We start from the raw sequence: 14,316 nt of genomic DNA, 5'->3' as shown, positions 1-14,316 counted from the left end.
AATTCCAATGGCACTGCTCTTCTAATATATAGATAGATAGATAGATAGATAGATAGATAGATAGATAGATATATATATATAGATAGATATAGATAGATATATAGATAGATATATATATATATATAGATAGATATAGATAGATATATATATATATATAGATAGATATAGATAGATATATAGATAGATATATATATATAGATAGATATAGATAGATATATATATATATAGATAGATATAGATAGATATAGATAGATATATATATATAGATATATATATATATATATATATATATATATATATATTTTAATGTGTGCAAAAGTGACATGCCAATTAGTATATTTCTCAACACACTTTGTACTTAAGATTTGATTGACTTAATTTCTGTGTTAAGGACTGAAACAGGAATAAAAAAATCCTCTCAATTTTTAATACATTCATACAGATGGTCTTTAGTAAAGATTGAATGTCTAAGTTTGTTTAAACAGTGACATTACACAGAAAAAAAGGCTACAGCTTAAATGTGAACACTCCTCACAACCTGGACAGCAGCAGTTTCATAATGAACAAAGTAGAAAAGAATTAAGAGTTCAGCATTTATTCCTCCTTTAACCAGTAATTTACAGACAGATCTCAGCTCATTAAAACCAGACAAGCAAAAACCTAAACATGAGATGTTCCTTAGCTCAGTGACATGACTTCAGGGAAAGACTGTTGAAAACAAATGGGCAAAGAGCCCCACCTTGTGGCAGGAGCTGGACTAGCCCTAATCCAATAATGTAAAACAGACAAAATATGAACAATTTTATAAAACAAACTTTATTATTTCATATTTAAACACTTAAAATACAACAAGCACACACAGCTTCAGCTCCTTCCAGTGGAGCCGAATCCTCCAGAGCCTCTCTCGGTCTCATCCAAAGTCTGAAAAACAAACCCATTCACAAATTAGATCCTGTAAATAATTTAAAATCAGCACCTTTATTTTAAACTTAGTTTTTAATGTTAAACTACACAACAACTTTAGCCTGGATTTCCAGTTGTGAGTCTGTGGTAGTGAGTTTGCTTTAATTTTCAGATTCTGTAGTGTTGTGTAGTGCTGTAATGACATACCTGTCAAGTTTTAGATTTAAAAATAAGGGATATTTTCCTCTGTCCGCTTAAAGCCGTCCCACCAGCCCAACGAAGGTTCAGTAGCTTACATTTTAAAACAGGTTTACAAAAAATCTAAAATAACCACATGTGAACCACTTACACACTACAATTAGATTATCAGAATCTGAACATGTTGTGGACATTCCTACATATGTCATTCTTTTAATACAGCCAAATTAAAAACCCTTTTCTATATCTTTTTTTTAATTTAAGATTTCATGTCTTTTTTGTAATAAATGCACTCTTTTATATGATCTATTTTTTATTTATTTCATGGATTTAAAATTGAACAAAGAGGGCACAAATTCTGCAAAATGACTGTTGGTGACCTAAAAATGGTATTATGAGCTTTTACTAAAAGGACATGGACCAGATATATTCCATCAGTAAAAATTAGTCCTAAGGGGCCTACACAATTAATAATCTTTAATTAATACTTCTTCCTTTTGATCACTCCACCCCTGATCAGTTCAGTTAATATCGGTCCTCTCCACATTTCTAGTTAAACTGAGTCACAAGCTGTAATTTTTTTTATTTTAAAAGGTTTAATCTGTGTGTTTTATTTCGGAGTATTTTTAAGCAGCTATCAGAAAAATCTCATCACAGTTTCCATGATTAGACTACCGTTACCTTTCTTTTAGAAAAATCTCCGTATATCTATCAGCTGCTCCGACTAGCTACCTGAACTCACAGCGAGGAGGGCGGGGCTTCCCCACACTGACCCTCCTTGCAAGCTGGTTGGCTGTTTCTCCTGAAAGGCGGGACTTTCTCCTTGAACCGGCTCCACGATTGGTTAAGAGACACAGAGCGGTCAGAGCCCTGTATCCTCAAAATATATATTTTTTATTTTAATATAATGCGGGAAATTTATGGGAAAATACTAATACGGGAGTTTCCCGGCCAAAACGGGAGACTTGACAGGTATGTGTAATGATAATGCAACTCCACTTTTAACTTTTTTTACCAACTGAATAGTCTGAACTCAGCAGCCTATGGAAACAGACCTAAAAAGTAAGACCTTGTGCCTACATTAGCACAACAAAACTGACCCTATAAAAAACCATAGACACTAAATTGTGCTAGATGCATTTAACTGAAGTAGCTGTTAATCTATACCAAAAGAGCAAACAGCAGGTGACAGTATTTATTTTTTTCTAATTTCTGTCCCTCATATAAGGTCAGCAGTACTGCAGCAGCTGGAGTCATTACAGCTGCACCATTTGCAGCCGCAGAGTCTTTTTTTCTTTTCTTTTTTTAAAACCACCTCCAGGTCTTTATGTAATATGTGTAGAGACCATGCTGACCATATTTTTCAACCCACTACTTAACCCAGCAACTTTAACATTTTTTGTTTGTTCCTCCATGCTGGGATCTGAATCTTCTAGGCAACACGAGTGATGTGCATGGGAATTTGGACGTGTAGTGGATCAGGCCCAGTCGTGTAGTGTGCACTCTATATTGGTTTAGATACTAAGAAAATCAGCTTAAAGCAGTAAAAAAAAGGGTCTAAAACGTAGTGCAAAATATCCAATCTGTTTAAAAATTGCTCCCACTTTAAAAGTGATGTAGTGCATACAAGGCTTAAGAATTGCTCTGTTAAAGCTTATAATTATTACTATGGTTACTATTACTACTGATTAAATCAGCTACTTAAACCACTGCACCTGATGGCGTAGTTTAGAAAATCATCTAAAATGTAGGTATACAGAGATGTAAAATATCTAAATTTTGTGACTTAGTTTCTGATTTTTTAATTTAATTGTAGTAACTTTTAAATATGTAGTAGTCATGTTCCTCCTTAGTTTCTTTAAAGAAAATGCTCTTAAATTCACTTTAGGCCATTTTTCAAACATAAATTTGGTTTGTATTCTGTAAAAGTGGGTCAGGATTTAATGACCATGAGAGAATGTGGGTCTCTAGCTGAGACCAGTTGAAACCCCCTGCCATAGTTAACACATACCTGACTAAGAGGAGAGTTTGAGTCGTGTGGCCACTATACCAGGTTTGAGCCTCTTTTACATGTGGGCTTAGATTGGTCAAGAGTTTAAATTTGGAGGCATTTGATACAATGAATGAATGATACCAATCAAATTGGTGCTGTTTTTGGGGCAGATTTGTTCACATTACACCAAAACCAGTAACTTGCAGCTACTGGCCTGTAAATGGTGTGCATAAAATTCCTGCCTCAGAACTACACAACTGTATACTGCCCCCAATATCAGAATGATTATAGACTATGAAAAGATTGACTACTGATATTTACCTTCTGCTCCACCAGGTCAGGGTAACAGATGCGCTCACAGACCAGCTGGGCCACCCGGTCTCCTTTCTTCACTGTAGAAGATTTAAAAAAAAAGAAAAAAAAAAAAAAAAAGACAGGGAAACATTACTTCTGTTCAATTCCATCATTTTACCAATTCAAATAATTCCAGTTCAAAAACACTGCTTACCTTCAAACGTCTCCTTACTAAAGTTGAACAGAACTACGCCAACATTCCCTCTGTAGTCTTCATCCACAACGCCAGCTAAACAGAGAAGATTCATTTAGTCTTTTTAAAGCAGTGAAACATGGCAGGTAATTTCTCAGTTCCATTCCAGAAATGTACATTTAGCTCCTACTGCCATTTGAGTTTAATTTCATTCAGCTTTACTTACATTTTGCATAAAATTATGCACAGAGAGTTTGAGGAGCTGAGCTGCACCAACTTTACTTTTAAATGCTTTAGATGCTTTTACTTAATCCAGTTGCACCAGTGTAAGTGACTCTCCAAACCATCACTGATTGGTGGAAACTGGAAATCTGCTGGTGTTGATCCACTGTGTTTTATTATCAAGTCTAAAGTCAGTGCAGTTTTGTTTTCCGACAAAATCTCACAGCACTTCATGCTTCCCTCTGCTGCTGACAACTTTTATGGAGATGCGGATTTCATTTTCCAGCAGGATTTGGCACACTGCCAAAAGTACCAATTGCTCTTATATAATATGCTAATTTTGAGATACTGATTTTTGGGTTCTCAATGGCTGTCCAATGAAATGTTCAAATAAAAATGTTCAGTTTTTACCACTCACAGTATAAAATACTTTACTTTGGTTCTATTTTAGGTTCCTCTCATAGAAACATTTTAACAAGCAACCAGTTTACTGAGCACCACCCAAAAGAGAAAGACCTAAACCTGTAAAAAGTTACTCAAATCATGCAGAACTAGTAACTTACCACCAACATCAATGAAGTGCTTAGCTGCCAGACCAGAACGAGGAGCTTAGATTGGAAAAAAGCAAAAAAGAAAGATTAAAATCATCAACATTGCAAACATGCAGGGGTCAATATGTTGGATAATTTCTGGATTTTAACTCTTTCAATTGTTCCTATCAAATCTTTTGATTAAAAAGGATCAAACGTACTATGGTTCCCCAAATTAAGGCATGAAAACCTAAAACCTGTCAGTTTTCAGATTTGCATACAGACATTCTGGTGAGGTTTATCTCACACCATTTTGAGATCAGCTGGTTGCAAAGTTGAAAATCAGATTAATGCCCGACTAGTGCTGAACAACAAATATTTAATCATTCTGTATTAAATTATTATTATAACAAGCATATGGAGGATAAACTGTCCCTAAACACTGACCCAAGTTCACATATCATTCGTGTGTTAAAAAATAAATAATTGTTAATTTTATGTGCAGAAAAATACTGTAACGAGGTCTGAAAGATCATGCTTTTACTATAGATCCTCATCATCCCATCCCTACAGGATGAACAGTGGATTAGTATTATTTTGTGCTTAGCTTGAATGCAGTGACCTGACATGCAGTGCCCTGTAAGGTGATTAATGGTTTATTAGAATTCTTTTGATGTAGATCATGTAGACTTATCAGAAAATTACAAACAATTTACATGAGTTAAGGCCATATGTTCTTTTCCAGGAGAGCCTAAACTACATATAACTTAATGTATATGAATTTTTAAAAAATTAATAGCTAAAATGTTATTCTGTAATGATAAACATCCCAGCCTTGCTTTAAAACGAGACGTACATTACCAGAACTTATGTATTCAAGGTGCAAAAACATTAATAAAAAAGGCATCAACTCACCGACTCTGCCGTAGCAGCCATGTGGTACAGCAATCTGAATATCTGTCTTTACAATAGCTTTATCCATAGGTCCAATGGAGTAATCATACGCACTGAAACACAAATAATCAGTGTGAAATTCATGAAAAGTCTGATAGTTCTGCATACAGTTTAAATGATACAGATTAATCAGATAAACCTGTTTCTGTAGCTCTGCCAGAGTGTCTGACTAATCCAAAACATCACATCAGTGTAGTGTAGTGTAGTTAAGTGTTAGCTTGTTCCTTTAGAAGACAAATCAGCCCACATTAGTGCACAATTATAATGGAAAGTGAACTAAAATAAGGTAAAATCATGTCAAGTAATGAAGTAGAAATACTGTTACTTTAAATTAGAAAAATGTTGGTTTTCTATACTTTACAGGATTATTTTTTACAGTAAACTTGTAACTTCTACTTCTTACATTTTCACACAATTATCTAAAACTTTCTTCTCCTTTTAAATTTTAAAATATTTTAAAAATAGCCTCGTTACTCCAATTTCATGTCAGCTCGTTTTCATTTCAGCTTCTCCTCATGATTGTCCTTAACGGCACGTTTTCCACCTTACGTTACTTTTATACTTTAAGTAGTTATGAAAGCAGTACTTTAACTCTTACTTTTACTGGAGTTAAAAGCTTGAGTTGACGCTTGTTTAACTTCTACAGAAGTAAGTTAACGTTATTTTAAACACCAGTAACTTTATCTATACTTCTACCTACAGAACAATGAATAGGATTGGGTAAAATAGGGCCCAAAAATTCCCGCCAAATACTGGGCTTCATTTTACAACAATAAAAGCAACAGCGCCAAACAGCGCTGTTATGATTTTTATTATTAACGTTTTTTAACCCAAAATTATCTCTAAAAACACTTTTAATCTTAATTTTAGCGTTTGTACAAAACCATGTGTCGCTATGACAACACTATCAGACTGTTAGCTAGAGTAGCAGCGTTTCCGCTCCAGTATTTCGGAGAGTAGATAAACAAACAGTTAATAAAACCCTATTAAACCCGTGTTTTCTTCTCTCTCTGTCGGTGTGTGTTTAGTTACCTGTACAGGTCGTAGCCCGCCGCTTTGCTGGAGCCGCGGGTGGGGGTTGTGGCGTTTTCGGTCAGCTTGGCGAATCTCAGCACCCCCTCCTCGATCCGGCTCTTCTTCGCCGGAGAGACGGCGGCGGCGGAGGCCTCGGTTCCATCAGAGCAGGGCATCTTCTCTGTTACAGCGGAGCGAGAGAGCGCGTGTTAAAATAAAATAATAATATTAATCTAAACTACAGCATTAAAACCAGCGACACTTAATAAATAAACCGCGCAGCGCGAGGAGCTTCTTCTGTTGCTGCTTTTAGTTTTTCCGGCGGTTTGTAATTCCCGCTAGACCCTTGAACGTGTTTAAGACCCCGCTCGCGCTCAGGTTCAGCCAATCAAGCTCGAGCATTCGTCTATTACGCAACACCAGAGCGGGTTTATGAAGAGACTGCCCACTTTCTGTATGGAAAAAAAATGACCGCGAGCCGCTAGAGGGAGTCCGCAAGAGAGTGCAAAATTAATGGAGGCAAATGGAGTAACACGGCTAAAAACACACAAAAATATGCATGAAAAAACTTAATGTATTTTGCTAAAAAATAAGCAAAGAAAATGTGCATACACATACATACATACATACATACATACATATAAAAAAATAATAAAATAATTAAAAAATAGAATATCAAAATATTCAACAAGTTAAACTTTCATAGATTTCATATATTATAGATTTAGGGCCCACAATTTAAAAGATTTCAAATATCAAATATTTGTTTCTTTATTTTTAAATAATTTGGGCTTCCAGCTCATAAAACCCCTAAAAAACATGAATTCAAAAAAATTGAATATAGTAAAGAAATCAGCCCAAATTTTGCAGGGCATGAATGTTTTAAAATGAGTGTGACACACTAATCACCTACTAAACTCAAAGCACCTGCACAGGTTTCCCCAGGTGTTATTAAATTGCTTCAGTTTGGTTCAATTGTCTGCAAACTGCAGACATAACAACTGGCCGGAAGACCATCATTAATACCCTTCACAGGATGGGTAAGCCACAAAAGTTCATGGCAAAGGAGGCTGGCTGTTTACAGAGTGCTGTGTCCAAGCATATCAAAGGACAACATGTGGCAAGAGAAGATGCACCAGCTAAAGAGATGACCAAGGCTTCAGCAGATTATCAGAAAGAGAAGATTCAAGAATCTGACAAAGATCCAGAAAGAGTGAAATGAGGCAGGAGTCCCAGCTTTAAAAAACACCACATTCAGACGCATTCGGGAGATGGACTACAGCTGTCAGGTTCCTCGGGTCAAGCCACTTCTAAACGTGAGACAACATAAGCAGCATCTCAACTGGGCAAAGGGGAAGAAGGGCTGGACTGTTGACCAGTGGTCCAAGGTCCTCTTTTTTGATGAAAGTAAAGCGTGCCTTAAATTTAGGAATCAAAGGCCAACAGTTTGGTGGAAGACAGGTGAGAAAACTGAAGTTAGTTTGAGCTGATTTCTCCACAGTATTATTATTTTTTTAATTCCTGTTTTTATGAGGTTCATGAGCAGGAAGCCCATATCATGTTAAAAATAAACAAAAAATGTGTACATATATTATATTATTTTATAGTATATTATATAAATTATTAAACATTAATAAACTCTGTTGCACTTAAACTCATTCATTTTGGTGCGGAGCGCACTCTATTTGTGACACAAACCTGGAAGAGATTCTGAAAAGTGGGCACTCTTCTCTCTTTTTCTGTGGTATCACCCATAATGCACAGCAGCAGGCTAATTTATGGAGATAAAATCTAAGATTAAACCACAGAACTTTACGCATTTTATACTTTAGCTCATAATCTGAGCGACTGTTCACACTGTATAACTGTGTCGCATCTTTTCGTAACAAAAAAAAAAACTGTATCTACATTTACCTGCACGTGTACTGTCGATTTTTTATCACGTTTAACGTTATATGTTTTAAAGTGTTTATATTAATTCATTGGGTTGATTATGAGCTAAGATTATATTTATATAATTTGTTTGAGTGGTAGAAAAATATGTCGGTTCAAATTCAGATCTGATGCTTTTATTCTACGTTAGGAACATTTATCAGTAAACATAGCTAGCTACACTACTGCAGCAGGGTTTATCAGGGTAGCACAAATCGACACAACACCGGTTTTGTGGTTCTCTAACAGTCTAGCTCATGTAATATAAAAATATAATGATATTTGCAAAAGGAACAACAACAACATGATTAAATTCAGTTACCTGTCCCTGTGTGAGAGGAGGAGTGTGAAGAACATGAGCTCCATAAATAATGATAATGTCTCCGTGTTGAGGCAGCAGCTCTCATTGAAAACAGGGGAATCATACTGTCTCCAGGGTTTACTGTCCCACTGCTGTCCTTGCTGTCCTTGCTGTCTCCTGCCTCCTGATCCCAGATCACTCCATCAGAGCTCTGGTCACACTGACTGTCAGACAGACAGACAGGTGTCTGTGTGTTTCTCTCTCGCTGTGTCTGTAGGTTATATTCCCCAGGTCTGATCCAGCGGCAGACGTTTCCAGACTGAGTTAAAGTCTCAGTTACAGTTTACTAATCCTCCGATCTCTCCTGCAGACAGCACGCGTTTCTGAATATTTATGTTTATCCGCTCCGCTTCTTCTGCTCCAGTCAAATGGACAAAAACTTAACTCTACTGCCCCCTGTCTGCATTTATCCCAGTTGCTGCTGTCTGCAACCAAGGCTACGTCCAGAAACTTTTGCTACTCCTCCTCTCCTACTCTTCCTTTCCTACTCCTCCTCTCCTACCCCGGAAGAAGGTGGAGGAATCGAGGAGAGGAGAGCAGGAGGAGGAATGGAGGGAAGCTGATCCCTTTTAGATAGGATGTTGACTACCGTTAAAGTGAACCAATCACAACGCACACTTTCAGCACGTTTCAGAACATTACTATCTCACACAGCTAAAAATTCAAATATTCCAATAAAATCCTCTTTACTCCCAGCCGCATCTCTGACCAGTGACTCTGGCAGCCCTGTCTGACCTCAGCCTTATGAGGGTTTCAGTTTCCACATCAGTCCCTAAGTTAAAATAAATAAGTAAATAAATGAATTAATTAAAAAAAAAAAAAAAAAAAAAAAATATATATATATATATATATATATATATATATATGTTTTTGTATGTATAACATGATACACATAGGGTCATAAATATAGTTTTACTGAGCATACAGTTTATCTAAACTATAAATTATATTACTGCTTTACTGGCTGTTTAATTAGATAAGGAACCTAGTTAATTAATATGTTTATGACGTATATTTGGGCGTTGCCTTCTCCATTTTCGCGTGCTCTGTGGGCGTGGATTCAGTGATGTCATTGGAAAATCCTTAAAAGTCTTAGGATACACTGATGTACCCTCCGTTGGAAGCCTACTACAGGTTGATTTTAAGCGGCTTCTTTCATCTCCTACGGTATTCGGACAGGCGGCAAGATGGCGTCACGAAATCAGTTTCCGGGTCACGGAGGAGAGGAGGAGGATCGGTAGGAAAAAGGAGACACTTTTGGGGTTTCTGGACGCAGCCCAATAGTATATAGCTGCAGCCTCGGAGACTGCAGTTTCAGGACCGCTGTTCTAGGACCATTTGTTTTCACGACACTGTCACCTAGCAAAATTAATGATTTACTACTCCTTCATATAATATCATCACTTTTCACCCAAATATTACCACTTCAGCTAACTACAGATTTAAAGGCTTATTTCACCCAAATATTACTTTGTCTTAGAACTCCCAACCACATATCAGAGACACAAAGAAGACATAGGGCTATAATCGAAATCTTTTTGGAACTTCAAACTACTCTAGTGTCTATTAGAGCTGGGTGATATTGTAAAAAAAACCCTTAATATTCTACAAATATATAAGGAATTCTCAATTCTGATTACGATTTACAATTTTCAGTTCTTATACATATTTTTTTATTTGTAAACAGACAGCACCATTTGAAATGAGGTAAAACTATTGTTCCGTTTAAATTTAATTTTATTTCTTTATTTTTATTTTTTAAGAATAGTAAGCAGCCCCCTTCATGCAGCTTTATATTAAAGATGGTACAAACATAACCTACTTGTATTTCAGTATTATAGGTAAGGAAATGTGTAAAAAGGTTTAAATCCCAATGATTTCTTTACAGGTTTCTGACAGAATCCAGCCAAATTCAACTATTAAAATACAAACACGCACAAAATGTTATTAATTGTAAAAAAAACAAAACAAAAAAAAAACGTCTTATTCAAAACATCTAAATAATTGAATACATTAAATTTAGGGTCCTAGAACTGCGGTCCCGAAAATAGCAGTCTCCGAGGCTGCAGCTATACCCTTCTCGTCTGCAAAGAACTACTGTTTCCTTTATTAAAAAACAAGCAAAAAATAGCTTTGGGGGGTCAACACATTTAAATAAATCTCTTACATATAATGTTAAAGACTACAACACAATGCAGTATCTATGCCTGATACAATTCAAAGCCCCCCTAAAGTGGATCATACCATTCCATCTTAATAATAATCATTCCTCTCCTTTACCTGCTGCTGCCTCTTTAATGCTCAGGTGGCTAATTGAGTCTAAGTTAAGGTGGTACACACGCTGCTCAAGCTACAGCATTACGTGTAAGTAGCTTCTATCTACTTTTCTTTCTTAAATAAGCACTTTAAACACACTTTTCCCTACATAAATAACTCACATGAATGAGCTATCTCACCTTAAATGCTGCTAATTTACCATCCCACCTTAAATGCTGCTGTCGCGGCACTCAGGCTTCAGGCTGTAGATGGTATTTTTGGCGTTTTTAAGGTGGAACAGAAGATTTAAATGGGAATCCACGTTCTGTTTTATTTGAACGTGTAAAACTCTTAAAATACTTTATCATCTACTACAGTCTAAAGAGGAAACTGTGTTTTAACGTAGAGAAAATGTGTTTTAATGCAGGGAAACTGTTAAGGTAGAATTGAAATGTGTTTTAAGGTGGAAGGTAAATGTGAATAAGAAACCAAAAGCTGGTGTATTACACGTTTTTAAGGTAAGACTTATTTTCTTTATTTTCTTTTTATTCAGCTACTTTAAAAAAGTAACAATAGCTAAGCTTTTTTAAAAGGCTTTAGCCGAGCTGTATAAATGCATTCCTACATATCTCCCCTTAACATTTAATATTGTAGTTCCAGTGTCAAAATATGTGGATGAGATGAGGGACAAACGCCTTTTCTACAGGGATTTTCAGTTACATTTTTATTTTCTATTTGTTTAGAATTAAATAATAAATTATTCCTGTGGGAGAGATTCAGTAAAATATAAATTAAAATGTAATGGTAAGAAAGCTTATAAAAGAGAGCAGCCAGTAGCATTGTGTCTTTGTGGTTTTGCAGGATTAACTGTGGATTTTGCTGTATAATATATTATTTATGACAATAAAGGTTATTGTGTGGTATATAAGTGCTACATTAGCTGATGTACAGGGTTTATATTTTATGTGCTTTAGACATACTTGATCCCCCGAAGAAATACTTGAAATTAAAAACCTCTGGAATATAATCAATATAAACTGCTTGAAATTGTGCACCAGGCATAAAGTTATCCAAAAGCAGTGTGTAAGACTGGTGGAGGAGAACATGCCAAGATGCATGAAAACTGTTACTAAAAACCAGGGTTATTCCACCAAATAATGATATATGTACATCTAAAAAAATAAATATATAATTAAAAAGTTACTTTATTTCAGTATTTCAGTTCAAATATATTATATAGATGTATTAAACACAGAGTGATCTGTTTTAAGCATTTATTTATTTTATTGATTATTATTAATTATAATATTAATAAAAACCCAAAAATAAGTGTTTTAGAAAATCAGAATATTATATAAGACCAATTGGTACTTTTTTCAGTGCAGGCAGTGTGCCAAGTCCTGCTGGAAAATGAAATCCGCAACTATATAAAAGTTGTCAGTAGCAGAGGGAAGCATGACGTGCTGTAAGATTTTGTGGGAAAACAAAACTGCACTGACTTTAGACTTGATAATAAAACACAGTGGATCAACACCAGCAGATGACAGACATGTCTCTCCAAACCATCACTGATCATCAGTAAATGTTACATTTCATTTGTAAATCAAGGGATCAGAGTCTGGAGGAAGAGTGGAGAGACACACAGTCCAAACTGCTTGAGGTTTAGAGTGAAGTTTCCACCAATCAGTGATGGTTTGTAAACAGCGCCAGAGGTCCGTGTTCATCTGCCACAGTAAGTAAGTTAACATATTGGGCGTTTTAATATCTCATATTTCACTCACACACACACACACACACACACACACACACACACACACACACACACATACTCTCTAAAAGAAGTGTATTTCAGACAGCTGAGATCACTGTGTTTACGTTCTGATGTTATATAAACATGTGAGGTATAGTATAGTTAGCTCTGCTGTTCTGATATGGTAAAAAGCTTTACCAGTATTATTTTTGAGTTGGTAATTTTGGTCAAAATGAGTGAACCCTGTAGAGTTTATTGTGTTTCTGAGTGTATGTATTTCTCAGATTGAGCTCTTTGGTGTGGTGTGTGTTTCATGTTCATGTGTATTCTATTGGCTATTTTAAGCAGCAGTTTTACATGTTGCTTTAAGGCTGATATCTTGTGGACTGCTGGCTATTCAACTGTAATGTGTAAATAAAAGGTATTACATGATACCTTTTTGAATCCTGCATCTCAAAATTAACCCTAGATATAAAAAAAAAAACTAATACTAAAACTAATGAAAACATAAAAAATGCATAAAAAATAAATAGTAATAAAAATTAGCAAACCTGCTATAAAAAAAACTAAAAATAACTGGGAAGGGGAGAAAGTCAAAACGAAATAAAATATAAACTATAATTAAAAATTCTAAACTATTATAACCTTGGTGTGTCAGTGCACATAAGACGTTTCTTCAAGACATTTCTTTAGAAGTCAAAGTGAAAGGGCATTTTCACACAAGCACTATTTGGTCTGGTTGAAACGGTTCGGTTCGATTGAGCAGGTGTGAAAACAGTAATCACACTCTGGTTTGGATCAAAACAACCAGAGAGAGATCTACTAGAGGAGTTGCTCTATCTCCGGTCCTAAACAAACTCTGGAGCTTGTGTTCACTTGTGCTGAGAACGTGATCTTGTTAGGGCTCAGCCAGTTCCCGCAGCGGCCACCAGAGGCCGCCATAAACGCACCAAGGTGGTAAGAAGGGAACCGGCTGAGAGTTCATTAGAACAGGGATCATTAAGGCCACCTGAAGCCAATAACGTGTCATCAGCCTCAGCTGTGGTACCGTCTTTAAAAAGGCGAGCTTCCAGCAGACTGATGTCGCAGACTTCATGCCCTGTGACCGGTGAACGGTAGCTCCACGGAGCAGAGCTGAAAAGAAAAAATAAAAGAAAGCTTGCAAGGTTGAAAAGAAAAGAAATCAAAGAGAGCTTGCAGAGCTGAGAGAGAGAGAAAAAAAGGAAGCTTGCAAAGCTGAAAAGAAAAAAAATATATAAAGAATAAATAAAAAATAAAGGAAAGCCTGTGAGGCTGTAAAGAAAGAAAGAAAAAATAAAAGAAAGCCTGCAAGGCTGAAAAGAAAAGAAATAAAAGAAAGCTTGCAAAGCTGAAAAGAAAGAATAAATAAATATATAAAAGAAGAAAGCCTGCAAGGCTGAAAAGAAATAAAAGAAAGCTTGCAAAGCTGAAAAGAAGCAATAAATAAATTAATTAATAAGAGGAAGCTTGCAAGGCTGAAAAAGGAAAGAAAGAAAAGGAAGAAAAGAAAACAAAATAAGAGAACAGAAAATAAAAGAAAGCTTGCCAGGCAAGAAAGAAAAGATAAGGGAACGCCTGCAAGGCTGAGGAGAAAAGAAAATATTTTTATTTTCTTGATTTCTGTTTCTATTTCTGTCTTTCTTTTATTTCAAACGGAGGCATTATTTAGTTAGCTTTGTTGCGCCGAAATTATTT

At 35.8% G+C, this 14,316-nt stretch overlaps 1 protein-coding gene across 1 annotated transcript; it reads right to left on the bottom strand.

Moving 5' to 3' along the window:
- Window positions 1–795: 795 nt before the first annotated feature.
- dut (deoxyuridine triphosphatase) lies at window positions 796–8,952 on the bottom strand. Its single transcript, XM_022687020.2, has 7 exons — window positions 8,556–8,952; window positions 6,320–6,482; window positions 5,249–5,340; window positions 4,367–4,411; window positions 3,603–3,677; window positions 3,416–3,486; window positions 796–921 (listed from the first exon to the last, which is right to left on the bottom strand). Exons 1-7 carry the CDS (start codon window positions 8,656–8,658, stop codon window positions 865–867), a joined length of 606 nt encoding a protein of 201 aa, XP_022542741.2. The 5' UTR covers window positions 8,659–8,952; the 3' UTR covers window positions 796–864.
- Window positions 8,953–14,316: the final 5,364 nt, after the last annotated feature.

Source organism: Astyanax mexicanus, chromosome 9 (assembly GCF_023375975.1).
Source record: "Astyanax mexicanus isolate ESR-SI-001 chromosome 9, AstMex3_surface, whole genome shotgun sequence".
Classification (NCBI taxonomy): Eukaryota; Metazoa; Chordata; class Actinopteri; order Characiformes; family Acestrorhamphidae; genus Astyanax; species Astyanax mexicanus.
This window is presented reverse-complemented; position numbering and strand designations above follow the sequence as displayed.

Excerpts from the sequence above, each read along its gene's own strand:
- dut (XM_022687020.2), bottom strand. The coding sequence starts at position 8,658 with ATGATTCCCCTGTTTTCAATGAGAGCTGCTGCCTCAACACGGAGACAT. Across the intron at positions 5,341-6,319 it reads GCGGGCTACGACCTGTACAG|TGCGTATGATTACTCCATTG; the intron begins GTAACTAAACAC and ends TTTGTGTTTCAG. Across the intron at positions 3,487-3,602 it reads TAGTAAGGAGACGTTTGAAG|TGAAGAAAGGAGACCGGGTG; the intron begins GTAAGCAGTGTT and ends AATCTTCTACAG.